The sequence below is a fragment of the Hetaerina americana genome, unplaced genomic scaffold (genome assembly GCF_022747635.1).
Source record: "Hetaerina americana unplaced genomic scaffold, ioHetAmer1.1.p SCAF_4, whole genome shotgun sequence".
In the NCBI taxonomy this organism is placed as follows: Eukaryota; Metazoa; Arthropoda; class Insecta; order Odonata; family Calopterygidae; genus Hetaerina; species Hetaerina americana.
Window position 1 is genome coordinate 1,331,303 of NW_027286985.1, and position 20,523 is coordinate 1,351,825.

The 20,523-nt window shown below is 43.4% G+C and overlaps 1 protein-coding gene across 1 annotated transcript in view; it reads right to left on the bottom strand.

The window, feature by feature from the left end:
• Nucleotides 1–605: 605 nt before the first annotated feature.
• The window catches only part of Drep2 (DNA fragmentation factor-related protein 2), a 195,826-nt gene continuing 175,908 nt past the window's right edge, over nucleotides 606–20,523 (bottom strand). The window contains exons 3-6 of the mRNA XM_071590318.1: nucleotides 7,345–7,521; nucleotides 1,247–2,217; nucleotides 928–1,120; nucleotides 606–837 (exon numbers count right to left, since the gene is read on the bottom strand). Coding sequence (XP_071446419.1) covers nucleotides 635–837; nucleotides 928–1,120; nucleotides 1,247–2,217; nucleotides 7,345–7,521 — 1,544 coding nt within the window. The 3' untranslated portion in view covers nucleotides 606–634. The remainder of the gene's footprint in view (nucleotides 838–927; nucleotides 1,121–1,246; nucleotides 2,218–7,344; nucleotides 7,522–20,523) is intronic.

Below are 20,523 nucleotides of genomic sequence, written 5' to 3' on the forward strand. Positions count from 1 at the left end.
TCGCTGGAAACTGTTTTTGTCCGTTTACTTCGGAATCCCCTTTCTACGGGATTGTTTATATATTTTTTTTATCAATCTGAATGTGTGCGTGTGACCTTATCTTTCCTTCCATCTGTTTCTTTGAACCCTATACAGGTAGTATGTGGTGTTGAACAAAATTCACACCATTTGTTTTCCATCCGTACGTACATATATATCATATATATATACACAATATACTCTGTGTATATTTATATTGATCTCTTTCTATTTCTTTGCATTGTAAAGCGCTCACACGTAATACCACGATCCTTCTCGATGCCTTCTCGTCCCGTGGACAGGAGACGAAGCGACAACAACACTACGGCGGTAACAACAACACCGAATGCACTCCCACAAACGCTTGGAGAGACTCGGCAGAAATCCTCGGCTCCCGTCTTCATCCTCCCCCCCGCCGCAATCCCACGCGTCTCCGTCGTCGTCTATCACACCGTAATGCCAAGCGGAGCCGCCCCCCGCCTCCCGCCGCCTCCGCCGCCGGCTTCGCTCTCTCCGCCGCTGCGGTGGGTCCCTCCGTGATGCCCCGCCGCTAAGACGCCGCCCCGTCGTAGCGTTGAATGCCCGGATCTGGGCGCCGAGAGCGCCCGGCCTTCCGCTACAGCCTGTCCTCCTCCTCCTCCTCGTCGTCCTCCTCCTCCACCTCCCCCTCGCCCTCCTCCTCCTCCCTGTTCCCCTCCGCCCTGTAACCCGGATGCTCCGAAATCGCGTAATAGTTCCCGTTGTAGATGACGCCCAGCTCCCGCAACGTCTCCCCCCTTATCGTCGCCTTGATCGTCCAGTTGTGGCAGTCGTCACTGCCTCCGGCCCCCGTCCCTCCGCCCACACCGCCCCTCCCCGTCGCCCCAGCACCGTCCCCACCGCCGCCACTTGCCCCACCACCGCTCCCACCGTCCGAGTCCCTTTCCAGCCGCTCCACGTCCACTATCTTCGAGCGGAGCCTCTCGAGGATGACGCCGATGTCCTTGATGGTGAGGTGCCTCCGGGCGTCCATCGAGGGCGGCTGATCGACCAGCAAGAGGAACTTTTCCGACGTCGCGCCCTCCTCCTCCAAGAGGGTCGTCTCCGTCTCCGACTCGGAGCTCTCCCCGGCGGAGGACGTGCCGCCGCCCCCGGGGGACGCGCCCATCCCCGCCGTCGACACCGAGATCTGCCCCACGGCCGTCGTCGTGCCCCTCGCCCCCATCGGGCTTCCCCCCCGCGACCCCACGTCCACCGCCCCCTCTATGTCCAGGAAGCGGACGTGCTGCTTCCCGGCCGCGGGGGGCTGGAGGCCCCCCGTCCTCCCCGTCCGTCCACCTCCGCCCCCCGGAGCCACGCCCCCCGGAGCCACGCCGCCCGCCCCCGGGCCGCCCCCCTCGCCCCCCTGCGCGTGGTCCTGGATGGGCGACGTGGCCACCGACTTGTGGACCGCTATCCTCCGGCCCTCTTCGTGCAGGGCGCAGCAGTGGAAGTCGCACTCGGTCGCCCCCCCTCCGCCGCCCCCGTGCTGGTGGGGACCCTGCTGCGGGTCGTGGCTGGAGGGGGTCGGGGCGGGGGGCGAGGAGGCCGACGAGTGCATGGGGTGGTGCAGGTGGTGCGTGGAGCACTCTGCCGTGTGGACGTGGATGGCCGCGCCCGCGCTCTCGAAGCTCGAGCCGCCGCTGCCCTGGCGGGAGAGGCGAGGGGGGTGGCCGACGCCCGGCCCCCCGCCGCCCCCGGTCGTCCCGCCACCCCCGGCCGCACCTACGTAGGAACTACCCATGACTCGCGCCGTGGCCGCGTCGTGGTTTATCACAGTGATCTGTGGGCTGCTTCCCCCGCCCCCGCCGCCGTAGCGGGCCGGCGTGTAGACGTCGTTGATGAGGGTCTCCTTCTTGCCGTCCCGGCCCACCGTCGTGGTTCCCGCGCCGTGGATGACTAGCGAGGGCCGGGTCATCGAGGAGGCGGCCGCCGCGTCCACGGGGCCCTCGGGGCCGAGGCTGAGGGAGGGTGAGGGGGAGGGCGCCGAGGGGTTGCGGGGGTGAGAGCGGGAGGAGGGTGGCGGCGGCTGGTAGTGGTGCTGGGGGTGGTCCCAGTGCAGGACGACCGTGACGCGGCCCTTGTTGTCCATGATCTTCCAGGAGGGGGACGGCGTCTCATCACGGTGCAGCTCCAGGGCGTGGATGGTCTCGCACACAATCTTGGGGATCGCGGAGATGGCTGGGGCGGAAGAAAGAGAAGAGAGACAGGCGTTAGAACGGAGTGCAACACCGAGGACTTGATGGGAGTGCTGTTCTTATGACCTTTTAATAGTTCAACCTCTTCCGATGGTTTTATCAAGTCACAGGTAGAGAGAGAAAAATAGATAGAAAATAGGAAACATTGGATGTAATAATTGGAGCATTATTGTAGAAATGTTATTACAGCCACTTGGGTATCTCTTTATGAGTATTATTTTTTTAAATACTTTTAAGCTCAAGCGATATTATATTAAATTTTATGAATTCCCACATCTCCTCCTTTCCGAAATTTTATCGAAAACCAGTCGTGATACTTACAGCAGAGTGGTTACACTTATCTTATGTACTGTAATTCAACTCTACTTGTCTTTGGAGGGCGCTGTCCACAGGACATTTATTTATATGCATGGCATATACGAGGGTAATTTGAAAATTTCTCGGAATGGCTTGAAAATAAACGACTTACCTCAGTGATGTTTTTTTATTTTTCAATGCTCGTAGTCTCCCTGCACACAAATACACTTGGTCCAACGATATCCCATTGCCTTGGTCGCATCTCGTAAATTTGATTCCTTCAGGCCCGCGAAATACCAGTCTACTTCGGCTGTTAGGTTTTTGTTTGTGGAGAACATCAGTCTACCGAGGGAAATTTTGAGCTTGGGGAAGAGATGAGAATCTGATGGAGCTGAATCAGGTAATTCAGGTCGGTTTGGCAACAATTCATATCTTAGTTCATTTACTTTTGCCAGGGCACTGACAATTTTGTGTGGGCCTCCATTTTCTTGATAAAACATGACTCTGTACTTGGTTTGGGAGGTTAGCGTAGTATGGCCCAGTAATTGTTTGACCAGTGGGAAGGTAATCTTATCAGCAGAACCCCTTTCACATCCCAGAAAACTGAAGCCATCACCTTTCCGGCTCATCTTATTGCCTTTGCTTTCTTTGATGGTGGCGAATCAACATGTTTCCATTGCTTTGGCTGATATTTTGTCTCTGGGCTATAGAAGTGGACCCAAGTTTCATCTGTGGTCACAAACCGGCATAGAAAACTTATTGATTACTCTTAAACCGGGTCAAATACTGTTCGGAAATTTCCATTCTAATGCATTTGTGATTCTGCTTGAAGAACCACGGCACCTATCTAGCAGATAATTTTCTCACATCCAATTCCACTGTTAAACTGTGACATTTTCATTCAGATGACATCCCTACAGCTTCAGCAATTCCTTTATACTTTCAGTCGGCGATCCTCGATGACCATTTCATGCACTCTTGCAATAATTTATGGGGTAGGGGCCCATTTTGGCTGACCACGGCTAAGATCATCGTCTCTACATCTACATCTACTTAATGCCCAGCAAGCCACCGCAAGGGGATGTGGCGGTGACTAAGCCGTCCTGGCCAAACTTTAACGCGTTTGTCCCATTGGCACAGTTGAATATGAAGGATCAGAGTCCTCTAGTGTTCTAAAAGTCGCCATGAATTTCCTTCGCTTTCATACCTTTCTCTACAAAGTATTTAAAGATCAATTCCCAGAGCACCGACTCGTTATGTGTTTACTTAAAAAGAATCACTTATTAGTACGTGGGTAAACTCGTACTAGCGCTGACATCCAGTGGTAATCCCGAGAGCCTTTCAAACTACCATCTTAGTATATTTGTTTTGAAAACACGGAAATGGTATATAAATGTGTGTGTGTTTATATATATACACACACACATATATATTTACATACAGAAATAATTATATATGTATATATATATATATATATATTATATGCACTGCCCCCCTACCCTAATGTGTGAATTTCAAGCGCCGTCGCGCTTAGTACTAGGTGTACTCTACCATCACCTACCAAACCGACCTTCGGGTTGAATAATGTATTTACATTTACATATATAAATTTGATTTGGTAGGTGATGGTAGAGTTCACCCCGTACTAAGCCCTACGGCGAGTGCAATTCACACATCAGGGCAATGGGGGCAGTGCAGTTCCCTGTGCCGGTTATAGTTTCCAAGGAAGATCTGGTGCACGAAAGATCACGTAGCTTGGGTGGAGCTGAAGGTGTCCAGAGAGGCTGGCTCTGGAACTGAACCCGGTCCCCCGGTCAGTAGTCCAACGCTCTATCCCTCAACTACATTGATATGAAAATAGATATAAGGAAAAGGGATAGGCACACATATGAAGGACGAACACAGGAGAGGTGTGGAAGGCGGAATCGAACAAATCACATTTCCTTATATCTATTTCCGTGTGAATGAATATTTGCACGCCATATGGCGGGATTTCTTGTTTGAATGTATGTGTGTGTATGTATATATATATATATATATATATACACATACACACACATACATATATATATATATACAATCATATATATATATATATATATATATATATATATATATATATATACAATCATATATATATATATATATATATATATATATATATATATATATATATATATATATATATATATATGTGATTATTAGGTAATCTACCGGTTAAGGTAGGTTTTTGGATGGACATAATTACTAATTAAATAATTTGTGACCCCTAGCAAAACACAACATCCTACTTTACATCAGGTCCCACTTCAGCTCTGAGTACCTTCTTCCTCCCTTCATCCCGTCCAACATCCCTATCCTGTTCCTTCCCTTTCCTCTTTTGCCCAACATTCTCCCCTCTATCACAGTCTTCAACATCCCACTACCCCTTCAACACCCACATCCCACTGCCGGTCAATACCCCATTCATCCACTTTTCCTGCATCCATAGGATTTCTCCCAACAAACCCCTCTCTTCGCCCGACATACCAAGTATTTCCTCGTTTGTTTTCTTCTCTGTCCATTTCACCTTCTCCATTCTTCTCCAAACCCACATTTCAAAAGCCTCCAGTCTACGTCTATCCTCCTGCTTCAATGACCACGTTTCCGCGCCGTACATAGCTACGCTCCATATCAAAGTTTTTACGAGTCTTTTCTTAATATCCTTACTCAACGTCCCTGTCATCAACTCCCTCCTCCGTGTGAAAGCCTCTTTGCCTAGCGCAATTCTTCTCCTTACGTCCCTACTACTTTGACCGTGTTGGTCCAAAACACTACCGAGATACGTAAACTGTTCTACCTGCTCTAGTTTTTGCCCTCCTATTTTAGTGTTTAGCTTAGCCTTTTTTTTCTAGAAAATCGTATAGCCTTTGTTTTATTAATATTGATTTTCATCCCATACCTGTCGCACTGAATTTCCAATTCACTCAGCAATGCTTTTAAACCCTTGGCTGACTGACAAACTAAAGCTTGGTCATCAGCAAACCTAACTGATTTTACAAATTCCCCGCCCACTTTCATTCCTACCTCCGGTTCTTCCCACGCCTCTTTGATCATTTCCTCTACATACAGGTTGAACAGCAACGGTGATAATGGGCAACCCTGCCTTACACTGCCCAACCGGACTCCCCGTTCCCCACCCGAACCTGAGCAGTCTGAGACATGTGCAGGTTGCGGATTAGCCTCCTTTCTCTCCAATCTATTCCTATTTTCTGCAATATACTCATGGGTTTTTCCCAATTCACTTTATCAAAAGCTTTTTCAAAATCTACGAAACAGGCAAATACCTCCTGGTTGTGTTCTATATTCCTCTCGATTAATAATCTCATTACTGCAATGGCATCTCGCGTACCTCTTCCCTTCCTAAACCCAAACTGATCATCCCCTAAGTAATCAATCATTTGCCCTACTCTCTATCCTTTTGTTTATGATCCTGAGAACAACTTTAGCTGCGTGTGATATCAAACTTATCGTCCGATACATATCATTCACCTTGACTTGGACTCGAATCTGGATCCCTCCTGGATGTCCTACCGATTGATTAACAAATAAAGCCACCGAGGCAGCTTTTTGCACTCTTTTAAAATTTATTAGATCTCTAGGATAAAAAATGATGTTTAGGACGTAAACTATTGCCCTGCTTTTCCATGAAACAGTATTGAAGAGTCCGACGTTGCCTTTACCTTGTGCTGCCTCAGGGAGAGGATATAAATCTATTCAAGAGGAAATATAAGGTTTACAAAGAAAGACATTGACATTAAAATAATTCTAGGCTAGATATTTTTACCAAACTGGCCCCACTCTACCTACATCTACATGCACTTTAATTTCTAAGTTCACCTAAGAAAGGGATCGATTGAACTCTAACCTAAGAAAAAATCACTGTTTATAGAAACTTAAAAGAGGGGATATCTATAGAGAATTCAACAAGAAGCTGATTCAGTATAATGTTGGTCGAATACTCCGTCAAGCGAGTTAATAATATCGCGAATGTGTGTGTGTGTGTGTGCGTACATGTGAGTGTACCCGAAGTTATGTTCTATGGCCAATTACAAAAGACTAATTAATATTTGCTTACATAGGGGGTCAGTTTGCTGATGCAGGCGCGCTGTTTTAAACCCTAATAAGAGTACAAATCACTCATGATAGGGCATCACTTTAAGAACGCGATGCCTCAATGGAATACTGAGGGATACGTATCTTGAGAGAATGAATTCGGAGTGAACTGTATCAACTAGAGTGTATTAGTTGAGCACGCGAGGCCTGTCGTCTTGATGGTGGGGCGTATTCGGAATGGAGGAACACAGGATTGTGGTGGAGACGGGTGTGTTTATGTTGCTCGTTACGTCTGTCAGGAATTATCCGTGAGTCGACGAATTCATCATCGATGGATGTTTTAACCGAAACTAACTCTTCTCCTCTTAACTACTCGATAAAAAAACGAGAGTATTACATGCTGTGGTGCATCTTACAAATTCAACTGCCATGTTCACCCTATTGTTGTGCCATATTGTAGCTTCCTGGTATCATGTTGATAACTTTGAGACGATCATCAAACCATGACAATCATAATTGCCAAATAACAGGGCAGTGGGACGCAATTTCGAAATTGTAACGCACCTTCAAGGATTTCACTTGATTCAGCCTCGCATCGCATTTGTGACCGCGCAAGGGGTACCTTCACCAGAGAGGGTCTTAAGGAGGGCAAGGGGGCTTGGATATCCCCGTGCCCTCCCAATAAACACCCTTTCCCTTTCGGGCGCCATAAACTCACCGGCCCTGATGACGTCGACGCCGCCCACAGGTCCCCACGTCTCTCCCTGCCGGAGCAGCAGCAGCACAGTGTTGGGTGGCAAGGTGCGGAAGTACTCCCCGTCCTCGACTTGAGTCCCGTCGCTCTCCAACACCACGCGCACCGCCTCCCCCGAGCTCACTCCCAGCTTCTCGCGACCTGCGAGAAAGAGGGAGAGGTCCAATCCAGTCAAAACTCTACACGTACGTCCGGTGACAGACAGTCGCGTAGGTGACGAAATAAATTCAAGCTTTTAAACATACGCAGCGGGCAAAATTATTAAAATTAGGAGGTACTGAATATACATAATAAATCAAAAAGGGATTTTAGGGTTGAGAAGATGAACAGCGGATTGTCCGAGTGCAATGAATTCCTGTCCACAGCGGTGTTTAGCTATAGTCCTGCAGTAATTATCCCGTGTTGCCCTTGGCTCCGCTAGTTATGGCATCCGTTTCTCGAAGTTAACCTTAATTATTAATCAAACAATCAATATGCTTTAGACTGCGAATAATTAACGAGGCCTCCGTTCCGAAAGAAACGGCTCTAAATGTATTGAATAAGTTCAACATAGCGTCAAATCTTCTGTGTTCAAATGATTTCCAACGCAGATCTAGAACGCTCCTGACGCGTATGGCCACGGCGCAATGAGAAAATAAAAATATAGCACAAAGAGGTCCAGGAATAGCGCTTGAAATCATACCATACGTGTCTGGGGAAATGGCTGTGATGTTTAAGATTTTTGGTCCATTTTCTTCAGTATATCTTTTCATAGTTGACCAAGGTCGTGGTGTCTCGTCGAGTGAGGGGGGCTGAGACGCTTGCCTTCAAGGAACAATTAGTTTTGGCTTCAGTTCGTGTCTCTAAACATCTCAAGTAAACTATAACAAAATCATTCTAGCGTATATTATCATGAATATGACCCACTTACGTCATAGGTAAAATTCTTCGTGATTTGGAGAAATATTAGAATCGTATCCCTTACATTTTCAAAACTCTTTCCTTTCCATTGTAATCGTTATGAAAAAATCATTTCAAGTGAGAAGTACTGATAAATTCTCCTGAAAATTTCTACATTGTTATAATTAATGTTTCATTTGAATAAAAATAGAAATATAATTATTGAACTGGATTGAAAATGGTTTTCAACCGCAGAAAATGCATTAAATTTAACACTTCCCCTAAAAGCCATGCAGTAAGGAATACTATAATGCACTAGGTTAGGTCAGATAGAAAATTCAATGCAAAAATCGAAGATATAGAAATGCCCTAAATGAAGTTCGAGTCTTTGACCTTCGTTGGATTTATCATTTGGTGTCCAGTTAATGATAGGCTTATCATAGGTTAATCATAGGCTTAGGCCACGGTGGTCAAGAATTTCAAAATGTGAAGTTTTCTGTCATTTTCAAACAAATAAATCTTCAGTTCTTCGCTTTCCTCGTGCAAAACACAATTTTAGTGATGTGGGAAGACCCCTGGCGAAACTTGAAGACCTTATTTAGAATAAATAATATTCAATCACATATTTCATTCATTTATTTCGGCGGAAATGAATTGCTGAGTTGAATTAAAGATGGAAAACTTGTAATCATTGCTTGCTTGCTGCTTAAACTTGCCAGCGGTATGTTGCCCATAGTTGAAGTGTGATGGGCAGTAATACACTGTACATTAAAGGCTCAAAATGACGATTAAATGAAAAAATCTTTAGCGATAATGCAACCATTTTGAGCATTGGTGCGTTTCATCGCACATCGTATGTTGAATGTAGAATAAATGTTTTCCAGTTTTTCGCAGCCATGAAATTTCAGTAGAATATAGTAATCAGGATGAAATGTGCACAGTTTAAGATGAAAAAATGCTGATGAAACAATAAAAATGGGGTAATTTAGATGCAGAAACGGTATAACGTTAGAATGGAAGGGATTCAATTGCAAAAAAGTCGAGTAACTTTCAGATACAGGAAAACGGAAAGGGACATAGTAAAAAGAACATTTGAATAATTTTGCAATTAGAAGTTTTAGAAAAGGGGAAGGAATAAAATCTTAGTAAATATATTGAAAATTATTATTAATGAAATTAATAGGGAGGGTACCACTGTATGGTTCCAAAACATGCTCTTTGAGGTACAAAGTACTTTCCAAAAGTAATGCATTTAAATTTCCCGCGCCGCTCCTATTGTTCGGAGTGGGATCAAATTACTTGGAGTGGGTTTGGGGGGTGGGGGGGACGCTTAGATTTTCCACCAAATTGGTCTCAGTGCTCTTCAAGTTGTGGAAGCGGCAGGACGTCAGTTATTGTGCAACTCTGCGTGCCGACCATGCCAGGAAAAAGATGGAATTGACGATCGAGCAAAGCTACGCGATTACTAAGTTTTGTGCTACACTGATGAAATATCCTGAGTAGACGAACAAAATGATTCGCAAATGTAAAGGGGACTCCGCTCTGTCCAACTCACAAGTGTCGAGGTGGTTAAAGGCCTTTAAGGCGGGGGGGGGGTGAAGAGGTTCACGACGATCAACGCTCTCTGGGCAGCCGTCAACCAGCAAAACCGACAACAATGTGGCTCGTGTCCGACAATTGTTGGACTCTGACCGTCGATTGAGTACCAAGATGTTTGCCAATGAACTGCATTTGCCGTCTTCTGTTGTGTTTCGCATTGTAACTGAAGATTTAGCAATGAGGAAGGTGTGCGCCAAGCTCGTGCCCAAGATGTTCTCAGACGACCAAAGACCAACCGAGCGGATATTTCAAGTGAACTTTTGCAACGCATTGAAAATGAACCTGATTATTTGGAAAGCATCATCACTGGTGATGGAACCTGGGTTTTTGAATAAGACCCAGAAACAAAACGCCAAAGCTCTGAGTGGAACACACACCAGTCCAAAAGCACACCCAAAGCCCAAAAAGGCAAGAATAAGCAAATCAAAAGTGAAAACAATGCTCATTGTCTTTTTCGGCAGTGAAGGAGTGGTCCATAAGGAGTTTGTTCCTCAAGGACAGACAGTTAACGCTGCCTACTACGTGGATGTGCTGGAAAGACTCCGCAAAATGGTCATCAGGACGAGAAAAGGCATCTCCGCTACCAGGCAACTCCATCACGACAACGCGCCTTGCCACAACGCGCTACGAGTCCGCGAGTTCCTGGCCGGATGACCAGGTGCCAACTCTACCCTCCCCCCCTATAACCCTGAGGCCTCCCCGGCAGACTTCTTTTTGTTCCCTAGGATTAAGGCAGCCCTGAAAGGAACTCGTTTTCGTCCTTAGAAGAGATCCAATCAGCCGTGAGGAAGACCTTGCCAGAGGTCCCCGAAGACGCCTTCCAGGGCGCGTACCGGTCATGGCAGAGTCGCTGGAGAAAATGAGTAGAGGCACAAGGGCAGTACTTTGAAGAATTTTAATTGTTTGTACAAATCTGTTTAATTAATTACTTTAAAAAATGATTGCATTAATTTCAGAACGCTACCTGCATATGACAACTTTCAATCCACGTTATGGGTAGAGGTCGAGTTATTATTACAAAAAATCTAAGATGCTGAGAGTAACAAGAAATGGGAAGGCTGGGGAACGTAAACATTACAGTTACGGGACAGATACGGAACACTTAAAACAGTCTACGCATAGAAAAATCACACAGTTCGACTGAAGCTGAGGGTGCCCTTGAACGTCACCCAGAATCCAATCCTTCCGTCAGTAGCCGAGCGCCCGACTCAATGTGTTTTTTTTATATTTGATAGTGCGAGTATTCTAAAGTTCTTTTAGAAAAACCACAAATCATTCCTACATCTACATGGTTCCCTAAAAGCCCCTGATACAGTGTGCGGCAGGGGGTGACCAGGCATGCAACATCAAAAAATAAGTAAAGATAAATTTCGTCTTCTACGCTGCATTTTGGAAATTTTTCACAAAGTAAACTTGCAATTGCACATTTCGTCCTCTGCTATACGTAAGTAATGTTTTGCGCCTTCATTTAGACGAGCACCTCCGTTTCATACGTGACTGGTGACCGAGCACCCTCTACCGCGCACTTATTTTGTCGGATTACGTGGTAATATGCATGTTCTACGTGTATTAGGATGGGTGGCGGGTGAGAGCAAAAAGGTCCGGGGACTCATACTTTCGGCTTACGCGAGGGGCAGCCGGGAACTCCGCGGAAATGTTTTCAGCCCCGTGCTTAGACTCCCTCTCCGAAGGCGGGCTCTCCCCAAGCTCATCTTCTTCAGCCCGACCCCTTCCTCCCCCGGTGTAAAATGTTGGGAATACACGCTGTGGACCCCAGCCTGGATCTCACGTACGTGTACGCCTGCCAATAACGGTTTTTCGCCGTCGCAGGAAATGGACCATTCGATATTTGGGCTGCTTGGAATGTGTGTCAATGTGATAACCGGGAAAATCCTTCCAACTCGGAGCCATTGGTAGGTCTTCCCGGTGCGCATTCACGCGAGGGTGGGGGCTCATCAAGGCGCGAGGTAGGAAGGAGGGATAAGGAATCTATCTGGGAGAGAGAGAGAGAGAGAGAGAGAGAGAGAGAGAGAGAGAGAGAGAGAGAGGCGAATGACGACCCGGATTGCGTTTTAATAAACCGGTGGAAAATCGCCATATACATGTCATACTACTGAGTTCATTACGATAGACGTACCTACTAAACCGAAATAGCGATATTGCTGTAGTAAATGATTTCTCTAACTTATATAATAACAAATTATTGATTGATATTATTATTATTATTATTTGAATCCACTCGTTGGTGATACTCGATGTATCATTCCGTTGAATATAAATGTTCTTGAACTATTGTCACTTAGGTTTTTTAATATGTAAATTTTTATCAAGTCACTGTGATTTCTATGTTTCAAATTGGAGAGTGTTCGTGCAGTATAAATATCGTACATTTCTATAACATAATGTAAAAAAAACCATAAACACAGTAATCAACCCGAAGGTCGGTTTAGTAGGTGATGGTAGAGTTCAGTTCCAGTACTAAGCCCTATATGGCGTGTGAAATTCACACATCAGGGTAAGGGAGCCAGTTCCTGTGCCAGTTATGGTTTCCCAGGAAGACCTGGTACCAGAAAAATCAGATAGCTTGGGAACTGAAACAGATGCCGTAGCAGTAACTTTTAACGGAGCGTGAGCATTAAAATGCAATACCATAATCATTCGCCTTGATCGGGATCCCTGTCAAGGCAATTGATGCATTTTAACCGGGGATAGTTTTAACAGCTTGAGGCATTATCAAAGTCCAACATAACGAAATCACCATGGTTGGTTAATTTTCAAAATACAGTGTAAAAATCTACAGAGTTATTTATCATTAAAATATCATTGGGTATCAGACATTTTCAATGCATGACGCCAGGTATACGTAAATATTACATTTTCTATAGCTTTGAAGCAGATGGTTTATTGACTATTAAACCATCGTCAATTCGGAGAAATTTAAATATGAGGATTCCTCTGACTTCAGTTAATACCTTGTTAACATACAATTTTTATTTTTACACGGTATTACACGAAAAACTATACTCACTAATACATATACCCATGAAAACATTTTGTTGAAGAAACTCAGAATTCCTTTATGTAGTGTTCGCAAAAGGTAATTGCTTGTTCCCAAAGTCCGTAAGCCTTTGGTGTGCTTAACCTTAGTTTTATTGAGATTGTCAATTATCTAAGAAAAGAATTGTAGAAGTCTATCTTACTACGGTCAGGAGGTCTAATTTACCGTTACGGTACTGCTCCATGATGTTCAATCAGCGTCGAAATTTAAAACGGTTTCACTCATTTTTTAGGATTATTCTGACTCGATCTCTTCGTGATTGTATAAACTTCTGTCATAGGTACTCTAACAATCCTTCAAGATTTACTTCCTAGGCGTAACAGATCCTGACATATCTTTCAAATCTCCTCTGAGCTTAATCCAATTCTTAAAAAACATTTTCTCCAAGATGGGTCCCCAATTCTTTTTGCTTATTCTAGATTTGACATTATTAATATTTCTTATTTATTTTTTGTCGTTTTATTTTAATTTATGACACTTTCAATGAAGGCAAGTTTTCTTTAGATGGACCGGCATATTGTTGTAATGTGCACCCTCCAAGGGGATGTGCTAACTTCGGTAGAACGGTAGGAGGGCGGCGGGAGGGAGGACTGACGGGCGAAGGACACGGCCCCCTCGGGAAGGCTGCATTCATGGCGTCGAAGATTACTCTGCCCTCACGTGTGACTCCACATCTCGTACGGCGCGAGTGCGGCGAACGCAAATGCGCCAGAGGTCGCCGCAAGGGCTCCCGATATTGAATTCGATTGCAAGTCCCACGTCTTGGGAATATCCAGGGATAGAAAGACGGGTGTCGAGGACATTTCGAATTGAAATATTTCGATTTTTAATGCTAAATTTTATAAAAGCCTCAGGGAGGGAAGTTGCAATTTAAAACGTGCCATTTCACGTACCACTTTACACACAGCATGAAAAATATTTTTGCAACGGATTGACTGTCGTGTTGGATTATTTTTAGAAGCCCTTGAAATTATTGCACGTCCTTGTGGGTTTTTCATTATGTTACGGGCATTTTAAACTCATTTTCCATATATCATCATCTCCTAATTCTTCTCTCCGTATTTTCTGCAACCCGTATGCTTAAATTTCTGTTCAAACGGTGCAGCTCCTTCCTTTCCTATTTTCCATTTGACCCACCATTCTCCCTTTAATCACAGCCATTAGCACCACACTGCCTCTCACAATCTCTCTCATCCGAATTTTCTCTCCTCTTCGAATTTTTTGAAATTAACTTCCTTTCATCATATTAGGCATCAGTTTGCTTATTTATTCTCTATTTAGTCTTTTTCTTCAATGAGCACTTTATTTAAAAAATGGAATATTTGCCCATTTATTCGAAGATGTGCGCGCCTTCAGTGCCTGGATCTATTCTGACTTCGCTTACGACCCTACAGCTGACTCAGTTATGTGCATTTTATCCAAAGTCAGCAGCCAATGATGCCAAAATTGCATTGCTATCACCCCCAAGATTCTAAATTTCCCGATGCGCAACGGTGGACATCCTACTGTCAATTTTGGATGTACATATAATTGGACAATTTCCCAACATCGTTCCTGCCTACGTAACGGGAATAAAAAATTATCTGATACACCATCAAACATGTTCATGCTACATGTTACATTGCTAGGTGCGTCTCATCGATATTGTGATATTCTAATAGTCCTTGCGTGTATTCAAAATGAGCTGCCTAATGTATCTCTTTCTGCCGGGGAAGTTACGTTGGTATGAAGTCTTCCATATCAAGAGATAATCTCAAAGATAGCCACCAAAGGGCTCTACACGAGTCTTCAGTATTATAAAGACACGGCTAATTTCTCTCTTATTGTTGTTATAAAACCGTAAGATATATTCGTTTGTTCCTTTATCAAAATTGCTGGCGTTCGCAAGATTTCGTACCTACTCCAAAAATCAAGCCCATGAAGCCTTGTGACATATTCATGTAGAAGTTTCTAAGATGGCCACGCTATCTAGAAGTTCAAAGCGCACAGTTTGGAAATGATAACAGGCTACAGGTGTGTGGTGACAGGAATGGAAAGAAGCAAAGAGGGGGATCGGGATGGTGTGGTGGGTAAGGTACTGGCTCCCCACCGCGAGGGTTCCAATTCGAATCCTGGAGACGGCAGATATTTTTCAGTGGTATCCCGATCCCTACTTGAGGCGATTTGTGGAGAGCACTTTGAGTGAGTGCACCGTCCGTCAGATGGGACGTTAAGCAGCGGACCCCTTGGCGCCTTTCGTTAAGAGTAGGCTAATCCATCCTTCCTCCTTTCCCATCCATCCCTAATGGCACAAATGACCTCAGCTGTCGGTCGCCTCCCATAAAAACTACAAGAAACAAAGAAATATGTTATTTCTTTTACTCTATATAGTTTTGAAAAAAACCTATGAAAATATTTATCTTATATAGCATTTCAATTTATCTCATGGATTACAAACTTGATGAAGTGGAAGGGATTGGGCGTTCTGTTAGCATTTTGAGCTGCTCTGGCAGAGGAAAGTTAGTGTAAATACCACCAAGTTAAAAACACTACTGAGGAAGGCAGCGTGAAACCACCTCAATTCATTACCCCATGAAACAGTGATAGTCATCGTGTTAAGTCTGAGTCCTGGCAGCAATGGGACTCGGCCAACGATGGATCCTGTGCTATACCCGGCAGCGGGAGAGGCAAGGCTTCCACGGTCGTCATCTCACGAAATCCTTGCAAAACGGAATTGACAGCAGCAGCACAACAGACACAGAGGAGGGTCAAACCTGTTAGAATACGTGTAGGTATCGTTTTTAAGTAATTATTACGAAGAAATAACCGAGATGCCTAGAAAAAATTTATTCTGTAAATTAATTGAGTCTTATGTTAATAATTTTACAAATTATAGCTTTCAATGTTGATTTGTTTTGTTTCAGGAAGCCGTACATTGAAGTAAGTCTCAGTATGTACGGAAAATATAAGAAGCTCGCGGTGCGATTAAGTTCCTTTATTTGAAAGGCTACAGTACCCGGCAAATGTACGATGAAATGATGGGTATTCATATTATAATTTATTAATAATTAAGTATAAAAACAGATTAAGGAGGATAAAAGGGGAAAATAGTTGAGGAAATAGTATGTAGGAGCATGAAACGGCGATATAAAAGGAGTTTCACGAGGCTATAGAGAATATCATGATTGATGTAAGGCAGCTGTATGAAATAGAAGATATATGGAACATATCACATAGCGAAGTATGCCAAGGAAATTTTAGGAAAAGTAAATAGGAGAAGAACAAGAATGTAATAGATTATGGACGGAATGGTTGAAAAAGATTCGCGAGAGAAAGAAATACAAGAATGTAAACACAAAATTAGGTAGAAGCTAGTACAAAGAGTTTAATGATAAACTGAGGCGGACAAATACTAAAGAAAAAGGAGCGTGGCGGGAGATGCAGTTCGAGATTATGGAAATTTTGAAAAGGAATGGAAATATGTGCGCTGTACAGGAAGGTGAAAACGCTGTCGGGAAGTCAGAATACGTGCAAACGATCGAGGTTACTCCAGTAAAATTATTAATGAGACCAAAAAAGATTCAATAGAGGCGTAAAAATACATAGAGTATCTATAATGGCGAAGATTTTCGGCCAGGAAGATATAGAAAGAGAAAATGATGTAGATGGGAATTGCTAGGTAGTAAGGCCGTGATCGTGAGGTAGAGAAAACATTAAGGTAATGGAAATCAAACAAGGCTGTGGGGTTGGATAACATTACTCCAGAACTATTTAAGTGTTTTATATAAAATGAGTTGGAGGAGTTTTTATGGGTTAATTCACAGTATATATTAGAGAGAAATCAGTGTCAGTTCCCATCCCGAAAAAGATAAGGAAGTCACAAGCGAGGACTACAGAGCAATACATTCGGATATCCACGCAGCTAAAGGGGGACACAGGATTCTCAATAAGAATACAGTGAGGTGGGCAAATGATTTTTTTGTGGGACTAATCAGTTTGGACAAAGTATTGCGTGTTGCCACAATAGTAATGAGGTCACTGATTGAGATGGAAATGGAATAGAACCGGGATGTACTTTTTCGTTACGCAGTGATAGAGAAGGCGTTTGAGAGAGTGAATTGGGTAGAATCAAAGAATGTATTGCAAAAAGTAGGAGTAGATTGGAGGGATAGGCAACTTGCCTGCAACCTGTAATTTCGGAGGGAAAACACCTCCAACACAAGTTTGAAAGTAAACAACCGGAGACAGACGTCAAATATATGGTGTAACTGTGGTAGTTAGGGGACCAATCGAATTTACTATTTTATTTTATATTATACTACATATATTATATGACTTTAAACGTATCGGCCAAGAGGAAGGAGGGGGGAGGGAGGAAGGTGGGGGGAACAGGAACCAATGGACAGAGTGGAACGGGAAGGAGTAATTGGTGAAGGAGAAGGGAAGCGGGGAGGAAAGTGAAAGGTATCCAAGTAACTGACTATGAAGGGGAAAAGATGGAGTGGGGTTGAGAGCTTAGTCCAACGGAAATTTGGTTGAAAACTGGAGAAGAAATCACTTCATAAGGGAATAAAGTGGGGGGAATAGAATTGGCCCTTTATCGCTGTTAACAAGGACACTTTTTAAATTTGTGTATGAAAATGCTTTCGTATGCGTCCAAAAGGTGGTTGGGAGTCTGTTTGATCAACTTGAATTCCTTTTCTGATGTTTTATGGTCTTCCTTGAGTAAATGCAGGGCAATACTCGATTTATCCGATCTGTTATATCTGTAATGGGCCATATGTTCTTTGAATCTAGTTTTAATATTCCTCCGCGCCTGGCCGATGTAAGTTGAATCGCAAGATGAGCAATTTATTTTGTAAATGCCGGACTTATTTTGAGGCGTCGATTTTGTCCTTAGTATTACCTAATAAATGTTTTAGTTTGTTGCTGCTGCCAAATGATATATTAGTATCGACGGTTTTGAAAATCTTTCCTCGCCCTTTTGTTAAATGTGGGTGGAACGGCAGTTTGATATACCGAGGGGTTTTATGCTGTGTGAGGGCGGTTGTGTTTTGAACTAATTTTTTATGTTTGTGCTTTTTTACTAGGTTATCAATAATCGACTCTTTAAAGTCATTTTGAATAACAATAAGTTTGATGTTCTCTAATTCTTTAAAATAGTTGTTTTTATTCAATGGAATATTTACTAATCTGTGTACAAGAGCATGGAAGGCGCCCATTTTGTGACTGTCGTGTGTAAACGAATCATGATGTACGTAGTTGTTGGTTTGCGATTCACGTCGTATAATATTTTAATATTTCTGGTTAATATCAGATCAAGAAATGGAAGTTGGTTATTCTTTTCTAATTCGTATGTGAATTTAATCGATGGGAATAAACTGTTTAAGTACTTGATAAACTGCTCTATGTCATATTTAGTGGTGTCGAAAATTGCAAAAATATCATCCACGTATCTAACAAAAACGGAAGGGAAATAACTGAATTTACTTTTGAAATCCTCCTCAAAGTGGTTCATAAATACGTTTGCTATGAATGGGGATAGGGGGTTTCCCATCGCCGTTCCAAATTCTTGTTGATAAAACTTTCCTTGGAATTGAAAGAAATTTTGGTTCATGACTAGGCTAGTTAGTCTGATAAATTCGTCAATTAACTTGGGATCCAGTTTTAATGACGCTAACCACACTTTTAGTGAATTGATTGCTATGTCTACTGATACACTCGGAAATAGGTTTGAAACAACAAAAGGTTCCGTGATTTCCCCGTGACTGAAATTGTGAATTTTGGTTTTGCATACGAAATCTCTGTTATTTTTTAGAGAATGGGGGTTCGGGAAAACCAATTTGTTAAATTCACAAACCAGCCTCTTAGATATGAGATATGTGGGAGAATCTATGCCTGAAACGATGGGTCTCATGGGGAGACCAACTTTGTGGACTTTAGGTAAGCAATATAGTCTTGGTGAAATTGGGTTTGACCCTGAAAGTCTAAATTTAATTTTTTTATCAATGAGGGATGGGCAGTCGTTAAGCACGATTTTAACTTGAGTTATTAGGGGGATTCTCTTTGACTTCAATATATGGCCCAGATGATATTAAGCTGTTTACTTTTTCAAAATAATTTAATTTATTCAAAATGACACAGAGGTTACCTTTGTCTGCTTTCATATGGAAACAATTTTTTAAACAGGTTACAATATTATTGAAATTCTGTGATTCAAGCTTGCGTTGGAAGACTGGGTGTTTGAGGTTATTTTTATCTGATTTTCGCAGGCTTACCATAAAAATCTTTTGTGGGAAATTCAAATGGATACAGAGATCCTTCTATGTGAGCAATTAAATCCTTCAAGGGGCTAGTTTCCGGCTGTATGCTAAAGTTTAACCATAATTGAGCAATTTCAACTCTTGTTGTGAAAACTTTTCATCGGACAAGTTGCAAACATTGGGGAATCCTTTGTTATCAGAGAACTTTGGACTCACCGATGAGTTTAGCTAGTTTACGATTGATGCAGCGGGCCTTCTGTTCTCGTTTCTTGAGAACTACGATGTGGATTCTTCCGTCAGTCTTGAAAATCATGGTCGGATAATCTCCGAGTCAGTTTAAAATGCAAACTGTAAGTTTGCAATTCCAGGTAACTGCGTAGGGCACAGAGAGTTACCATTCCAGAGTGAAGGGCTTTGCGTCGTAACGCTTCGTCAATATCTAGATGTGTTGGAGGTGTTTCCCCTTGGGTTCGCTGAAGAGGGCCACGTTGTGGCCGAAACACGCGTGTTCGACGCATACCCTCGTTTGCGCTCTATACCTGTGTCCAGATTCTCCCAGAATTTGGGCCCTTTTGAGTGTGTGTTTCTTGAGTGCTTGGGTGTGTGATTGGTCGGTGCCAGTCACAAAGTGTGAGATTTAGAATATCCTGGAATCTTTAACAGGGTCTCACAGCCTCGTGAAGGATTTCAGTCAGGATAGTGTGCGTGTGGCTGTGTGTTGGTCCCTGACGCGGATTAATTTCCCGTAAACCACCACAGAGGGTATTCTGGTCGAGAGGTTGTGGTTGGTCCCTGACGTGGTGCCCGTTAAACCAACACAACAATTGGTCTGACTTGAGTTGTGGCTAATTATTACGGCCATTTGATTTTCTTCCCCCCCTCTTATTTTCCCTAAATGTGAATTGAAAATTACGACTGGTGTTGGAAAAGGGGGCGATAATGCATATGGGCATTGATCCACACCCGAATGCCTTAAGTACGACATATTGTTTCTTTATAATGAAGTTAATCGGATAAAGGAAGCTTTGGTTTGAGAACTATTTTACGTTGCAGTGAGAGTCCAAGGAGCTTTTTTCAGCCCGGTTAAACATATAAAACATTTGGATAATATCATTCTTCAGGCCTACGTAAATTCTTACGCAGTTCAGTATTTGCCCACCGACACGCCTGTTATTCTCCTCCTTGACCTCCCTCACCAGGCGTTCTCTCCTCTATCGCATGCCTCAACATCCCGATGACTCACACCATTTCCTCATACGATTCTCCCAAGAAGGTGTGCAGGCATGCAGAAATTATTTGGTTGGTCTCGTTTTTAATTTAAAATTACGTTTATAATTACTACAGTTCAAATCTTCGGATCGATTG